Genomic DNA, 18,016 nt, shown 5'->3' with positions numbered 1-18,016 from the left:
TTATATCCTCTCTACTTCGACCAACATCAGTTATTTTGCTCCCCAAATAGCAAAACTCTTGTACTACTTTAAGTGCCTCATTACCTAATCTGACTCCCTCAGCATCACCTGATTTAATTCAACTACATTACATTATCCTCATTTTGCTTTTGTTGATGTTCATCTTATATCCTCCTTTCAAGACACTGTCCATTCTGTTCAACTGCTCTTCCAGGTACTTTGCTGTCTCTGACAGAATTACAGTGTCAATTTTTCTTTTGTTTCCTTTACTGCTTGCTTAATATATAGATTGAATAACATTGGGGATAGGCTACAACCCTGTCTCACTCTCTTCCCAACCACTGTTTCCCTTTCATGTCACTCAACTCTTATAACTGTCATCTGGTTTCTGTACAAACTGTAAATAGCCTTTCGCTCCCTGTATTTTACCCCTGCCACCTTCAGTATTTGAAAGAGAGTATTCCAGGCAACATTGTAAATACCTTTATCTAAGTCTACAAATGCTAGAAATGCTGGTTTACCTTTCTTTAGCCTAACTGCTAAGATAAGCGGTAGGGTCTCCCCGAGTTCAGCTTCTACCAGTTTTTCCATTCGTCTGTAAAGAATTCGTGTTAGTGTTTTGCAGCTGTGGCTTATTAAACTGATAATTTGGTAATTTTCGCATCTGTGAACACCTGCTTTCTTTGGGATTGGAATTATTATATTCTTCTTGAAGTCTGAGGGTATTTCGCCTGTCTCATACATCTTGTTCACCAGATGGTAGAGTTTTGTCAGTGCTGGCTGCACCAAGCCTATCAGTAATTCTAATGGAATGTTGTCTACTCCCGGGCCCTTGTTTCAGCTTAGGTCTTTCAGTGCTCTGTCAAACTCTTCAGGCAGTATCATATCTCCTATTTCATCTTCATCTACATCCTCTTCCATTTCCATAATATTGTCCTCAAGTACATCACCCTTGTACAGACCCTCTATATACTGCTTTCTCTTCTTTGCTTAGAACTGGGTTTCCGTCTGAGCTCTTGATATTCATACAAGTGGTTCTCTTTTTCTTTAAAGTATCTTCAATTTTCCTGTAGGCAGTATCTTCTTACCCCTAGTGACATATGCCTCTACAACCTTAGATTTGTCTTCTAGCCGTGCCTGCTTAGCCATTTTGCACTTCCTGTCGATCTCATTTTTGAGACGTTTGTATTCCTTTTTGCCTGCTTCATTTACTGCATTTTTATATTTTCTCCTTTCATAAATTAAATTCAATATATCTTCTGTTACCCAAGGATTTCCACTAGTCCTCATCTTTTTACCTACTTTACCCTCTGCTGCCTTCACTATTTCATCTCTCAAAGCTACCCATTCTTCTTCTGCTTTATTTCTTTCCCCCATTTGTGTCAATTGTTCCTTAATCTCCTTAAATTCCCACCTTTTTGTAGTTTCTTCAGTTTTAATCTACAGTTCATAACCAACAGATTGTGGCCAATGTGAACACAGCTGTGTCCACAATCATGTTGTATAAAAGGAGATGATGTTTTAACTACTGATGACGCCTTTGGCACAGTTGTTTTATTTAATCTCCATTGCAGGATGTAATTTTAATAAGTGACTAAAAGTTTTTGTATCTGTAATACTCGGTAATTTTACAGTTACTTAAGCTATAGTGTCTTTTCTTTCTCATTTCCGGTGCTAAGTTTTTGCTAATGAAAGTGTCTTCCTGTTCAGGGTATTTTACTTCTGATGAAGGTATATTTATACCGGATGATCAAAAAGTCAGTATAAATTTGAAAACTTAATGAACCACGGAATAATGTAGATAGAGAGGTAAAAACTGACACACATGCTTGGAATGACATGAGGTTTTATTAGAACAAAAAAAAAAAAAAGACAAAGTTGACAAAATGTCCAACAGCTGGCGCTGGACAGCAAAATATCAATGGCTGCGCATGACAATCATGTATAACAGGAGCTGTAATGAGAGAGAGAATCAGATGCGCCAGCAGTCGCAGCATGTTGACATTACCTGAAAAGGCGCTTTTAGTGAAGCTGTATTATCAGAATGAGGAATATGCTAATTCAGCGTTATGATCCTATCGCCATCGGAAGGGGATTCAAACGGGTAAAGATCCGTCGACTAATGCAGCTGTGGCGAGAATAATTTCGAAGTTTGAAGCCACGGGTTGTTTAGACGATAGACCCAGTAGTGGCCGACTGAGCACAAGGCGTAATGCTGCTGAGACAATTCAGGAAGAAATGGAGACTAGCAGGTTCGTCTATGCATGGGGAAGTCAGTGCTCGTGCAGTCGCACCGGCATTGTTTGGTTGGCACTTAGGTGTACCCTCCGATGCTATCCATACAAAACTCATTGGCATCATGAACTGTTACCTTGCAATTTAGTGAAGAGGAGGGCATTGGCGGTGTGGGTGTTTCAAAAGATGGCAGAAGATGACAATTTGTTGAGTAACGTTTTGTGGACCGACGAAGCTCATTTCACTCTGCGAGGGTCTGTCAACAACTACTGCAGAATTTGGGCTACCGAAAATCCTAGAACTGTCGTGGAAACTCCATTGTACGACGAGAAAGTCACAGTATGGGTTGGATTTACCACATCTACCGTTATCTGACCTTTTTTTCTTCGAGGAAATGCGTGATTCTGGTTTTGTAACTGCTACTGTGCCGGGTGAGAGGTACGCCGATGTTACAGAATCGCATCATCCCCAGCCTGGCTGATAAACACCTACTGGAACGTACGATGTTTATGCAGGATGGCGCTCCACCCCATATTGCTAGACGTGTGAAAGATCTCTTGCGTGCGTCGTTTGGTGATGATCGTGTACTCAGCCGCCACTTTTCGTCATGCTTGGCCTCCCAGGTCCCCACACCTCAGTCCGTGCGATTATTGGCTTTGGGGTTACCTGAAGTCGCAAGTGTATCATGATCGACCGACATCTCTAGGGATGCTGAAAGACAACATCCGACGCCAATGCATCACCAGAGCTCCGGACATGCTTTACAGTGCTGTTCACAACATTATTCCTCAACTACAGCTATTGTTGAGGAATGATGGTGGACATATTGAGCATTTCCTGTAAAGAACATCATGTTTGCTTTGTCTTACTTTGTTATGCTAATTATTGCTATTCTGATCAGATGAAGTGCCATCTGTCGGACATTTTTTGAACTTTTATATTTTCTGGTTCTAATAAAACCCCGTGTCATTCCAAGCATGTGTGTCAATTTGTACCTCTCTATCTACATTATTCCGTGATTTATTCGGTTTTCAAATTTATATTGACTTTTTGATCACCCGGTATATACCGAAACTGTGGTCAAGAATTTTAATAAATCTTTATCCTGCAACTGTTTTGGCTGTCATCATTTACCGTGAAGATTTTTAGCACTTGTTAAATGTGTGTCTCACTTCTCTGTCACAGATGCGCAATACAAAGCACGAAGTACATGTGCAGGGTGTGGATATCTGAAGATGATGATGATGATCAAATATTCGTTTCACAAACTATAAACTCCATCCTCATTGTGTCACTCATTACTGACAGATAAGAAAGTAATTAATTATTTGAACTTACACAATCAATTTATTTATTTATTTAGATGTTTTTGCATGGAGTCATCAATATGATGGCTTTTGCAAATATCAAGTAGTTACAAACATAAAATACATTTAGAACTTAGCCTAACACGAAGTAATTAAACAGTAAATTGATGCTTGTCAAAATACATTACATCTTACACATACTAATACAGCCAATTATTTTTTATACATTATTTTACAGCTCTTAAACTTAACCATTCAAATTCTTTGAGTGAATAGACTCTTTTCAATCAAGAATTCTTTTAGTTTTGATTCGAAGTGCTTCTTATTACTCTTTTTCATAGACTCTGACAGTTTGTCATATCAGTCCATTAGTATATGGGCTCTGGTCCATCATTTTTATCTTGTTCTTTGTTGATAGTAGGTCTCTTTGGACCCGGTGCTGTGGTCATGTATATCACTACATTTAGTTACTTCAGTTTTCTGAGACAAAAAAGTAATTAATTTATAAAGATACAAAGAGTATATGATGAAGTACTTGTGTTGCCTGTAAACATCACAGCAAGAGTCTTTATAGCCTAGTCCACGTATAATCCTTAACCCTCTTTTTTGTAACAATAGTACTCTGTTAAGGTGAATGTCTGCAGCACAACCCCAAACTTCTATACGGTAGGTAAGCTGGGGATGGATTGTCCCATAATAACAGTTTTAAGTGTGTGGGTGGGCACCATTTTGGAGAGTTAGCTAAAAAGATACAGCCCATTGCCGACTTTTTTACATACAGCGTTAATGTAACTAATACACTGGAGGTTTGAGTCCAGATGGACCCCTAGAAATTTACCATCGGTTGCTTCCTATGCCACTATGCAGCATACCCCATTTATGCACGAGTAATTCTAGTATCCCATTACTGGCTGAAAATTTCAGTTCCTCACAATCTTTACCATAAAATAAAACTGAGGTGTCATCAGCATAATTTACAACATGCAAATTAATTGCGTGTACAACATCATTAATATATGTCAAAAAGGAGGGAAGGTCCAAGAATTGAGCCTTTAGGGACTCCGTGTCACTGTTTCACTTGTGGATTTAAAAGTAAAGATCCTATTGTCAATTTGATGAAGAAGTTTGGTACACTGTTTCCGATTCGCCAGATAGGTGGATAGAAGTTTCATTGCTGCATCACTGATATTGTATGCCCACAGTTTTTTTTAAGAGAACCTCATGGTTTACCGAGTCAAAAGCTTTGCTCAGGTCTAGGGATATTCTGGCTATGTGCATACCCCATTCTATATTGCTATATACTTCATGGAAGAAACTGGTAACAGCAGTGGCCGTGCTTAGGTCTTCCCTAAATCCATGCTGCGGTTCAGTAAGCATTTTGTGTCTTGAGAAAAATATTGAGAGTTCTCATTGGATAACTGTTTCAAATATTTTACTGACGATAGGGATTAGTGATATTGGTCTATAATTTGAAACTACTTCTTTACTTCCCTTCTTATGAATTGGCTGAATTACACTCATTTTTAAGGCATTTGGGTATATGTTTTCTTTAATACTACAGTTCATAGATAGGTAAGGGGTTTAGTTATTTCATTGGCACATTTCTTTAACACCTCACTTGAGATACCATCCCATCCAGATGAATACTTGTTCTTTTGCTTTTGTAATGTGTTAAATATTTCTTGTTGATTCACCTCCATAAATTCAAGCTCTATACCATCTGTGACATCATTTGGTGTGCCAGCCTGTAGATCTATTAGAGTATAACAATATTTATTATAATGAGAATGATCTTCCAAAAATAGTTTCATGGCTGAGAAGCAATTGAACCTTTTCGATTCCTCCCTACAAAAAATTTCATTTCACTATTTATGTGGTAATTACCCTCACTGGACTTGATGAATGTGACACAGCTCCCAAAGGCACCATCAAATCGACATGTAGAACAGACTCTTGACAGTGTAGGATTGAGCCAATGTCTGCACATTTTCCATTTGACACCTAATTATGCAGCCATGCTGAATTCAAACATTATGGTTGCATGTAGCAGTGCTGATGCATCTCTTCGAGACGGAGATTTCAACTTCTGGGTAAGACACCTTTTAAACATTGAATAATTTTTTTGAGCAGAGAATTGCAATTTCCTTTCAGATGTTGCACTTGGATCCACAAATGAAGCAGAGAGCACTCCTACAGACTAACATGGGCCTTTTTTTCCCAAATCTATTACAATTTCTCTGAGGCATAAAACAGTAAGCTGTCACAGGTCAGCTTTTTCCACATACAAAAGAAAAATTAGTTTAGTGATTAAACTGCAGCACTGGGAGTAGGAGCTCTTCAGGGAATAGGGATGTTGACCAGGTATATTACAGATATGTTCATGAACCAATGTTGAGGGAGGGAGGGAGGGGGAAGGGGGGAGAGAGAGAGAGAGAGAGAGAGAGAGAGAGAGAGAGAGAGAGAGAGAGAGGGGGGGGGGGGGGAGGGAGGAATTCTGGCAATTGGCCTCTACATTGCTGCCTGACCTGTCCTCTACAGCTCAATAAGGATTGTACGATCATGAAAGATGGAAGATTATGGACTCCATTTTGGCAATGTTCTGTATTTGCTCACAATTTTTTTGACTGCAGGGCAGCACTGAAGCAGACTACTGCACTTCAAAACGACATACTTTCCTATTTACAGTGGGGCAACTGCAAAGTCCACAGTATTTCCCTCTGCACTTGGCACAGTTAAATCTGTAATTTTGTGGACTCACTATGATATCTAAATGTGTGACAGAATTCTGAAATGAATGAAAAGTCCTTACTCCACATTCCAGAAGGGGCCAAGTCATTGTCCCCCTCCTCCTCCCCCTTTTCCTTGCAGATGCCTGTGATTTACAGCCTTATTGTATGGCTCTGCAAGTATGGAGTTAAATCAAAATTTTCATAACTATGCTGTTTCCCAGAGATCACTGACCTCACAAATGAATGAGTAATTGCCATTTAGAGCAGTGCAAACAACTGCAGTGTTGGTTTGTGCAAAAGTGGAAGGTGATTTGAATGTGTCAGAGGAAGTGATTTGGTACTGGGATGTGACTGTGGATGTGGCAGATAATACTTACCCAAGTATGTCATGGAATAGTGAAATTCGAAGGAAGTGGTCCAGTAATCCAGTACCACTTTTCCTACCCAAGCTTGTGCTCTGTGTTAATGAACTAATCGTCAGCACACCTTTAAACACTAATCATCCTTCTCTCCTTTTCACAAAATGTTCATGATAAGCAAATGCTTTTAAGTATTCAGTCACTAGTGGCAACATATTAATTTTTTATGTCAATAAACTACTAGCAAGAGGGGAAAATGACTTTCACATTTATCACAAAAATAAAGATAGCCATGTAACACATACAGGGTAGCAAAGAAACAGGAAAGCATGAAATTGATATTGGCAACCGTGCTCACTAGCAAAAGTGGGGAGAAGGCAACAAACTGTGAAGCAACAATGGACTTCCAGCAGTGCACAAAATGCATCATCATATGTGCATTTTACTATATACATTGTAGCACTTTCACAGCTGCAGGTTGAGTGTTTCAGCAACATAATTTGATCCCACACTGTCATCAGGTACTGTCCTTGCATGTATTGCAACATGGGTTCAAAATGTTGAAGAGACTGGTTCAGCATTAAAAAAGTGTCTGGAGGGGGTGGGAGATTATACAATCTGTACATAGCCTTGAAAACATTGCTGCCACTGAAAGGAGTCCTCACCATTCAATGCGAGCAATGTCTCGGCATAGCAACTTGGATGTCGGAGCATTCACAGAATACTTCGTCAGTTTTAATTTCATCCACTCAACCCACAAATTTTGTAACAGCTGAATCTCAACCTGCAAATTTAGTGAACACTATTAGATAAAATCAGTGAGGATGCAAATTTCACCAAAATCCTCAAGTTTCCAATGAAATCCATTTTCACTTGGTGGTTACGGATATAAGCAGAACTGTTAACGGGATTAAGGAAATCCTGTTCAGCATAACTAGTGTGCATTACACAGTACCAAAGTTACCACACGGTGTGCAATGACATGTCATGGCTCTTACTGCGTTGAAGATGAACACACTTATGGCACAGACACACACAAGCAGTAAGTCAAAACTGTTACAGATGTTTCTGATTACAAGACTCCACACATTTCCAAACCTTGATATTTAGCACACCTGTTTCAACAGGTTGAGGCCAGCCTGCAGAATGCCAGTCTAGGTCAGCAATAAAATATTTGTATGGTGATGATAATGTACAGAAAGTCCTTGCTGAAAATTATTTATGATTTAGGAAGAAAAGAGACAACTCACTGAAAGGCAGAAGTGCTGCATCATCATTAAGTACACAAGTAAAAGGTACAGAGCTTGGTTAGCTTTCAGAATGCACTTTCTTTTTGTAGTTGTAGGAGACACACACACACACACACACACACACACACACACACACACACACACACACACACACACACACCTCCCTACATTGTGATCCAGTCGACTGCCAGCTTTTTATTGGCCCACGATGAGTGCACTGGGGTGAGGTGGGGCTTGAGGAATAGACAGAAGCAGGAAGCAGGGAAAGGTGGGGGAGGGGATGTCTAACGGCTTGTGGGAGAATGGGGAACAGCCTGTGGGCTAGCTAAGGGTGCAGGTGGAAGTGCAAGTGGCAGATGGCTGGGTGTTTGATTTCGCAGACTAGGGTATAACATAACAGCATATAACTAGCTGATGTGAGGACACAAATTGGGCAGGATTGCTCTGCACAGTGCTTTACACACTGGTATGACTATTAACCAGTTATCATCTTAAACGAATGGCCACTGCCAAAATGTTGCTTAAAAACAAGGTGGACTCTCCAGTGGCACAACATGCAGCAAAGCACACCATGCGAGATTTCAATGCCTGCTCCACAACCCATGCCATCTGGATCCTCCCCACCACAATCAGCTTTTCTGAGCTGCACAGATGGGAGCTATCCTGACATCACATCCTTTGCTCCCATAGCCTTCTTGGCCTAAATCTAAGGTATTTTGCTGCTACCCCTGCCCTCCTCCCCTACCTGATAGATAGATAGATAGATAGATAGAGATAGAGATAGAGAGAGAGAGAGAGAGAGAGGGGGGGGGGGGGGGGGGGGGGGAAGGGTTCTTTTTTATGAGGCTATCTGCAGAGTATTACATACCAGGCTAAATTAAGAAGCTTAGCTCAGCTAAAGATACAGAGTGATGAGGAAATCAACGTTCTAGCTGAAATATTATGCTGCACTATGCAAAATTTATGCAATAAAAAATTGTACAAAAATGAGCATTTGACTTATCTAATTTTTAAAAGTGGTGTTTCACGCATTTTGCAGTCATGTTCAACATATTTTAAAAATAAAGTTTTTACATTCCTTCATGTTTTCCTAACTTACTTCCAAACAGTTGTAATATTGTACATCAGTTGTCGGGATATAATATATCAATCTGCTGCCATTTGTTACACACTGCTTCTTTGGTGGGAGTGATGCTCTGGCCTTTGATGTGCTTTTGCATCCAAACCTGTCTATCTCTACCAAACATAATTGTTGTTGTTATTGTGTCCTAGTCGAGTGTGTATTGGAAAGTAAACACTGTGATAACTTCCCAATCTTGTACCAAAACAAAATGGAATCAAATTTATCTATTCTTAAAATAAAATAATTTTGTTACACGTTTTTAAAGGTATAACCACAACACACAAATCAGAAAAAAATCCAAAAAACAATAGGTACATATGAAATACAATTAAAATACCAAAACATGTACAAGAAATTATTCACAGCCACTTTTAACAAAGTCCTCACAGTCAATGTGCACAAAATTAATCATTTCCTTCTGTTGTGTCTCTTGAAGAATGTTCTTCCTGGCCAAGACTATTGATGCTGCACCATTGTGCTGCATTTTTTCTGTCTTCCTTGTCTCTTCTTTGACCACATCCTCTTATTTCTCCACTCACTCTTCTTACACCCATAAGGCTTTAACTGAAAAGAACTTTCCTGATTTCCTTTCCACAAGGGAGAACTTTCTGCTAAACTGCTTCCATCCTATCTTGGGGAGCAAATACATGTTTAAAGTGTTTATTTGCCTTTTCATAGACCAAAATCTTTAATACATTCCATATACGTATGCCAGTTTCCAGGACCCTAGGCTCCATTTCGTCAATATGCTGATTTTGTCTCACGATGCACAAGTTAAACTTCAAAACTTGGCCTATTTACACCTGCACTAAATATTACTATAAGTATACAGAGGGGCCCAGAAAAATACAGATACTCTTTGTTAGTTAACATCTTCGGAACAAAATGACATGCCATTGCAATTCTGTGTGGCAGTGTAGTCCACTGTGTTCTCAACAAATCTTGGCACCCTTTTTCCAGCAGATGACACTGCAGCAATGAATGAAGTACAACTGTCATTTGAGCAATGCAAAGCTGCATTGAAGTGGTACTGGAAGTATGAAAACATGATGGAGGTACAACGGTAATGGCGTATTGTGTACAGAACTCAGCCACCAACACGTACAACAATGTATCGTATTTGGGATTAATATGAAGCTGACGATACTGTTCAGGATGTTCATAAGGAAAAGTCTGGTTGACCAAAAACATCAACAAATCTAGCTTCCGGTGTTGCTGTGTTACAATATTTTACTGGGTCACCTCAAAAATCTGTGAAACAGGGTGCATGTGAAAGCGGGGCAAGCCCATCAAGTGCGCAATGAATTCTGAAGGATGCAAAGAGGGAAGTGTACATTCCACTATCACTACACATTATGGATGAGGACAACCCAGATCAAAGGAAGGAGTATGGCGAGTGGTTTGAAGGCATGCTTCAAGAGGATGAACAGTTTACGGGCATGGTTGCCTTCTCTCACAAGATGCAATTCAAATTGAATGGTACTGTAAACCACCAAACTGTGTGTGAATGGGCTCCTGAAAAGCCTCACGTTCATGTGGACAAAAATGTTAATCTAACCGGTGTTAAGATGTGATCTGTCATTGTGCAGTTTGATTGGTCAATTCTTCTTTGAAGGTACTGTAACTGGTAGGGTGTACTTTCAATCGCTGCAAATATCGATTTTACCTGCCATCCAAGCAGTGTTTGGAGACAAAACATTTTACCAACAACAAGATGTCATTCTGCCTAACTTCTACAGAGACATCTGACCCTACTTGGATGAAACTTTACCTGGATGATGGATACGTTGGAGCTATAGAATACCATCACGGTATCACGGTCTCCAGACCTTACACCTCTTGACTTCTACCTATGTGTGATCCTGAAAAATGAAGTTTATCAACAGAAGACAACTACAATGAAAGAACTACGAGAAACCATCAAGGTGTCTGGTGCAGCTATCACACCAGCAACACTGACAGCTGTAATTCGGAAAACAGTTCAGCGGCATCAACACTGTCTGGCTTTTAATAGGGGTCACTCTGAACACACAAAATAACCACCTCAATAACCCCCCCCCCCCCCCTTGCAAGAAGAGTATCTCATTCTGTTCCATTAATATTAACTATCAAAGAGTATCTACATTTTTCTCTGTACACATTCAGCTCTGCTGTCACAAAAAAACTGAACCTTCATTAAACATCGCAGCAATTCTCCTTCTGTCATTTCACTTATGTGCTGTGTTCTAAATATAGCCCAGGTATTGGTTTGGAGCTTAAACTTTATTGTCACGGAGAATGGTACTATGTGGGAAATTACTTTTATTTCCTCTACTCTGGAAGAATCCACACTTTCGCTTTCCAAATGTGCATTTGCATTAGATTCTTGTGAAATGCCACTTGTACACTCACCTCCTCAATTATGAATGAAACAAAATCCAAAATGCAATTTATCACTGTAAAATAAAATAGTTAACTGAAAGAACAAAATTAATCTGTTACATTCATTAAAAGATGATACACTGCACATTTGCCAAATCTGCTTCATTTAAATTCTAGTATCTACGACCCTACCTCCTGGTCAAATTTTCTCTAACAGAACTGGGTTACAGGACACAGGTAAACTTGCAGTAATAAGTATACAAATACAATATAGCTGAGGTACCTTCTTCCTAAAGCCTCCAATCACACGTTATAAGTCTAGTTTCATGCATGAATGTATATGAGAATAATTTTATGATATAATGGTATGTAAAGATGATATTTTGTATGTTTAGTACCCCCTAGAAATTTGCACAGAATCCCATTTATTTCTAAAGATTTTCAGAAGATTCCACCATAGTCCATTCACCAATTAATCTCCAACCCCCCCCCCCCCCTATGGCACCATTATTTTTGCACTTTTACCCGCATTCAACTAACAATTTTTAATTTTTCCAGTTGTAGATCTCTTACCATCATCCCTAAGGTACAGTGTACTTACTTAAAACTGCTCCACACTACCGGATATACACATAAATAACTAGTATCTGTTGCATGAATACTATTACAGCACACACTAACACTTAAAATGGTGATGGCACCCAGTTGCACAAACTAACAATGGCATGACAGTAAATAAAGATAAAAATTTACTCAGTGAGAGAATGCACTACAGAAATCTTCTAGGTGAACGAATATACAGCACTCAAGAACACAAACGGAACTCGCAAGTCACTCGAATGATTGCCAACAGATTGTCAATTGCTACGCCAAGAATGTCTCCAATAACCCTACAATGGTTTTTTTTGTGAAGGGCGAGAAAAACATTAATTCCAAATTATTTAGTTCTAAGTAACGTTTCCTAACTTCTCAACAATAAGCTCTTTGGGGTCACACTTTTGTAAAAGGTGTAACACACAATCCACAGAACAGAAGACAGAAACATAATTCCAAAAAAAAGAATATTTTTGTAACACTGTAACGACATCTTTTTTCAGTGCAACAAAATAACCTGATTTACACAAAGATATATCAAGATGAAATGTGTTTCTTGACCTCTAAAAATACTGTAACATAACGGGCCCAATTTACATAAAATGGTTAAAAATAGATGCAACAATCACTGTTCTTCACTCTCAGCTGATGTTTCTGAGTAATGCTGTAACGCTTGCTGCATAACGTCGGCACAAAACCCCGACTCAGGTATCTGAAAACAAACAACACCTAATCTTGACACCGCTTTTATGTTTCTTATATCGTCGTCCAGAAAGAGCATTTTGTTAAACTCAGTGTTGGTCTTCAATCGTAGCTGCTTAAAATGTTTCGATTTTGAGGTGGGGTAAATTTCTGTGTAAGTAAAATACTTTGCAATGTCAAACAGATGAATAAGCTGATACGCGCCCGCAACATCCTCTATTCTGGATGCAACCGCTAGCGTAATATTTCTCTCGAAAAGTTTTTCTAAAATTTCTTTAACACCAGGAAAAACATCAACTACAACACCCGACGCGTCAACAATCTTTCTATTCGTCTGTCGGAATGGGCTCCGAACATTTTTATCGACTCTAAATGGCCACAAGGTTAAGTCCAAATCGAAAACAATTAGGGATGGCTTCAACATATTCATGTCAGACGAATTTCGAAACATACGAAACAACACATCTGATGATCTGAGAATACAAATCTAGTACTTCAAAAAACGTGAAGTGTAGAACTGTCATTCGTTCTGCATTAGGGATCGATATTTCACTTCCAACATCCACGGCATGATATCGATTAACGGCGGGCTCCCACAAGCAAGAATTTCGTGCACCTGTATCCCACCGATCCACCCAGCGCTATGCTAATATACACATTGCGTTTCTACACGTCGAAGATGGATATGCTACTTATGCGAGTTTCAAGATAGTGACAAGTGAAATTATTCTTACCGGAATTTAGCAGATATTAGCCAAAGTGCTAATGAACAAAACAGCCACGGGAATGTCGGGTGTGAAAATGGGCATCTTGTAGCAGTCGCTTAGGAACATCCAATACGTTAATAAGGGAACTACTGAACAAGGATGACTTTTCGTTCGAAAATCATTTTCCAATCATTATAATCAATTTTGAATTTTTTGAGCCATAGTTCTGGCTCTATACAAAAGTCTAACACAAGTCCAGTATGTAAGACACCATGCCAGCTTATATCTAATTACAAATTCCGTAACACTGACATATCTGGCAATTGGAGTCACTACAATTCATGTATCGCATTCCGAAGAGCACTGTCTATACATTTTTATATTGTCCACAATACATTGAAGGTAGATCGGAAAGCATTATTTTTATTTCCAGGTTTAGTCAAGGTTCTGATAGGTCACAGGTGCTGTAAATGTGTGTTTGTTTTACTCGTGCAGCACACAGTTTTGTAACAAACTTTGTATTACTGGGCAGAACAGTCCATTACTCAATGACAGCGCCAGTAGGAACACTGCTATATTTGCACAGGATTTTAATAAGAACCAAGAGTAGTTCTAAATCTATAGACAAAAAGAAATTCCGATTTCACAGTAATAATTACACTCAGTGACAAAGAAGCACCTTCACATATATAATTTAATAAATGAAAAATAGCTACACATTATTGACTGTTCTGCAGTAATGTGATTCGCAACAAGTTTGCACTGTGAATTACAACACTTTTATTTAATCCATTCATCACTTCAAACGATGTTGTGTTACTCTGTTACAAATAAAAGAGTGTAACGAATTCCAGAAAGCTACAAAGATGTTCCTATTGAATTTCTTAAGAGCATTTTGCCATTTAATAAAGTATTTATTTACTTAGTTGAAGCCCATTATTTTGGTATGAAACTGACTTTTCAAGCACATAAGCAAACAAGTCTGTCGAACGAACCAGAGCAGACTGAGTGCAGATCCACCTAGAGGAAGTAGCTGGAGCTCTTAGACAGTGTTGGGGGAAGCGACATTGTGTAAGAAAGTAAAACGACTTGCAACTTTCGTAACTTACACATAAGTTGTCATGACAGTGTGCAATTAGTGTGCTTCCTCAACGTACTCTACTTATGGGAGTGACAATGAGGGGTTGCACATATAAGTAATTCATACCTATGCACACCCTGCTTAACACATTGACTGCCTCATGACCCCCTAGGGCACAATGCAAATCCTCACACAAGATTGTTCCCACAACATGCCTGACGCTGTGTGCCTGCCAACAGCTGCTCACTCCACCCTGCTTAGTGCAATATGTGCATTAATTTATGTTTCTTCATTGAATTCAGGTGCAATTTCTTGTTCAACGTTTTGAATTTACTTTTTTTGTTACATTACCTTCAATGAAGACATTACTACTAATTCTTTGAAATTTCAACACCGCTCTACACCCGTATTAAATTTAACTGTTAATTTATACTTTAGTATGAACAGTGGGGTTTGGTTCATCATAGAACAAGAACATAAATGGTTCTAGCTCAAACGGGTCCATCACTGTTAACTAGTGGGATGCCGATGGAAAAATTACTGAGGGTGTTCAAAGAATCAGATTCTGACATTTGCATTATCTGTGTTATCAGATGAAGACTATGAGTTTGTGGACACGACTGATAGCGACAGTAGTGCTGATGACAACGATTGTGTTCATAATGATGAAGGCAATGGACAGCAAGAAATCTTAGGCAAGTAGAGCTGTAAGAACCATTTATTACAAACTGACCTTCCAAAGACATACTGTCCCAATGAGAGCAGAGCATGTGGCCACCAGCAGGCATATAGCATCAGACTCTGCTGTGTCTCCCCATGGCCTTGTGGCAGTCATTGTGTTAATGTACTGGAAGTACTGAATAGTGCAGGAAAAAAAGAATTATATTGCCCAAGTTTTACTGAAGTAAGTAGCCTACACAGAGGTTGTCTACCTGCTGCAAACATGGCGGAGTCTGCTGTACTGCTGACTGTACCAATAGATGTCTCTGTGGCCATAGTACTGTGAGTCTACACTGCAGCAGCCATTCCAGCAAACGAATTAAAGCAGTAGTTCATTACATATTCAGTTTTATTTATTTATATATGTCATCTAGGGATCATCTCATAATGATATAGGAGTACTCACAACTATATAGCAGAAATCAATAACTCAAAATACACAAGTTCTTCAGAGATTTTTGCACAGACTTCTAGCACTTGTGGAGGGGAATATGGTAGATAATATTTTGAATTCGAACCTGTGTTCAGAAACGTACCATTTCCATGCTACAATCATTTGAAAACATGTTGGTAATGTGACAACTTTTACAAGTTATTGATTAGGCATGACCCAGTACATTACTTGTTTTACAGTTACACTCATTAATAACCAAAGAAATTGCTCACGTACTCGTAGACGTGTTATCTTCAATGTGATGCAGTATGGCCTCATCCAATCCTGGTGTGCGGCGTCTCCTTGGAACACCACAGTCTTGCCTGCCAATGGTGAAGGCACCCTTTCTCGAAGCCATTGAGTAATTGTGTCAAAAAGAATTTGCTATGGAATTGGACATTATGGAGAATGATTCTGATAAAGGTGATGATTTGCTCTTTCATGACCATGAAATTGGCGGTTCAGAAGTATCATGGCGCTGTATTCCGCAAACGTGTACACAACCATGTTGCTCTGAATCCCAGAGACATGTGAATGTGACTCGAACCAGGTCAGAGAGTTAAGAGAGACGTCAAATGACATCAATCAATCTGACTTAAGCATTCCCCATCATGACTACACTGTTTCATACCTACCCAGCACACATGTTTCGAAATGGCTGTAGCTCAGAAACGGTATATTTCAGGACGTTGGTTTCTATTCAAAATAGTGTGTACTTACACTCCTCTAGAAGTCCTAGAAGTTTGTAATGAGGAGTTCTGACTGCCTTGCATACATAGAATAATTTAGCAAGTTCCATAAGGAAGGGAACTGCAATTTTGGAATGTGTTACTGCTTTTTCTTCCTTTGTAAGTGACGACCTGCCAACGTCATACTCGTGATGTAGAAATGCTTTATAAGAAGTAACAATGCGCATTCCAGTGTTACTATACTAAGCAGATGTGATTTACTGTGACCCAGTGGGTCACTCTGTAAATGCTGCCATAGTACACTGAAGGTCTGGAGTTTAAACCAACCATGTGGCTGAAATTTTCTTTACTCATCACCTGCCTCACTTCTGGCATTGATTTGTTATCGCAAAAAAATTCCAAGCTGTACTGCAGTACGAATTCCAAGTTAAATCGTTCTAAAGTCGAACAAAAGCAAGGGATTTGCCAGAGGTAACAACAGGGCCATTCTGGTGATCACAGTATTTATAGTATTTATTTTTTAGTTTCCTCTTAATGTGTAGCCAAACTCTACAAACTACAGTAAAGGGCACCTTCCAGTGTACCACAAATTATATTTCCTCCAAATCATTTGCCTGTAGAACATCAAAAAAGTAATGCTTCAGTGACGTCTTAAGTGTGTTATTTATTCTAATCTTATCTCAACAATAGCTACAGGAGCGATAAACAGGGGCTGTAAAATATCTCCTCCGTGCCTGCCAGCCCAGATTTCGAAGAAATCAATTACGTTAAACACAACTTGCACTTTGCTCATATGAAATTCTGAAACTGTGATCTAGGTAGTCCAGCAAATGCAATATTTCTCGATTTCCGAAAAGCATTTGACTCAGTACCACCCCTATGCTTCATATCAAAAGTACAATTGTATGGGATAGGAAGCAAAATTTGTGATAGGACTGAGGAATTCTTGGTATGGAGGGAGCAGCAAGTTACTTGGGTGGAGACTCATCGGCACATGTATAGGAAACTTCAGGTACACCCCATGGAAGCATGATGGATCCCTTGCTATTGATGTTATATAGTAATGGCCTTACAGACAATATTAATACTAACATCAGACATTTTGCAGATGATGCAGTTACCTACTGTATAATGAAGTAGAGTTTCAAAGAAGCTGCACAAATATTCTGTCAGATTTTGATAAGATTTCAAAGTTGTGCGAAGATTGGCAACTTGCTTGAAGTGCTGAGAGAAATAAAAACGAAAAAAATTAGTATCATATGAGTGTGAGTCACAACTGGAATTGGTAAACTCATACAAATAAAAGGTAATGTAAACATTGTCAACTTGCTTCGAATGTTGAGAAACGAAAAAACGAAACAACATATCCAATGATTATAATATCAATCTGTCACAATTGGAATCAGCATGCTCATACAAATAACCCAAGTGTAGCACTTTGTAGGGAATGAAATTAAACGATCACATAGGCTCAGTCATGGGTAAAGCAAGTAGCAGACTTTAGTTTATTAGTAAAATATCAGGCAAATGCAATCAATCTACAAAGGATATTGCTTACAAATCACTTGTGCAACCCATCCTAGAACATTGCCCAAGTTTGTGGGAACCATAGCAAATAGGAGTGAAGGGGGATATTGAATGTACAAAGAGAAGGGCAGCACAAATGCTCGCAGGTTCGTTTGACCTGTGGGAGAGTATCACAGAGATGTCGAAAGACCTGAAATGG

At 39.1% G+C, this 18,016-nt stretch overlaps 1 protein-coding gene across 1 annotated transcript; it reads right to left on the bottom strand.

The window, feature by feature from the left end:
* Positions 1 to 8,902: 8,902 nt before the first annotated feature.
* Positions 8,903 to 13,137, bottom strand: LOC124794896 (magnesium-dependent phosphatase 1-like). The gene has a single exon (XM_047258596.1). The coding sequence runs from the start codon at positions 13,109 to 13,111 to the stop codon at positions 12,584 to 12,586; it is 528 nt and encodes a 175-aa protein (XP_047114552.1). The 5' UTR covers positions 13,112 to 13,137; the 3' UTR covers positions 8,903 to 12,583.
* Positions 13,138 to 18,016: the final 4,879 nt, after the last annotated feature.

This window comes from Schistocerca piceifrons, chromosome 4, assembly GCF_021461385.2.
Source record: "Schistocerca piceifrons isolate TAMUIC-IGC-003096 chromosome 4, iqSchPice1.1, whole genome shotgun sequence".
NCBI lineage: Eukaryota > Metazoa > Arthropoda > Insecta > Orthoptera > Acrididae > Schistocerca > Schistocerca piceifrons.
This window is presented reverse-complemented; position numbering and strand designations above follow the sequence as displayed.

What these genes read in the sequence shown, in the direction of transcription:
- LOC124794896 (XM_047258596.1), bottom strand. Translation starts at nt 13,111, where the DNA reads ATGTTTCGAAATTCGTCTGACATGAATATGTTGAAGCCATCCCTAATT.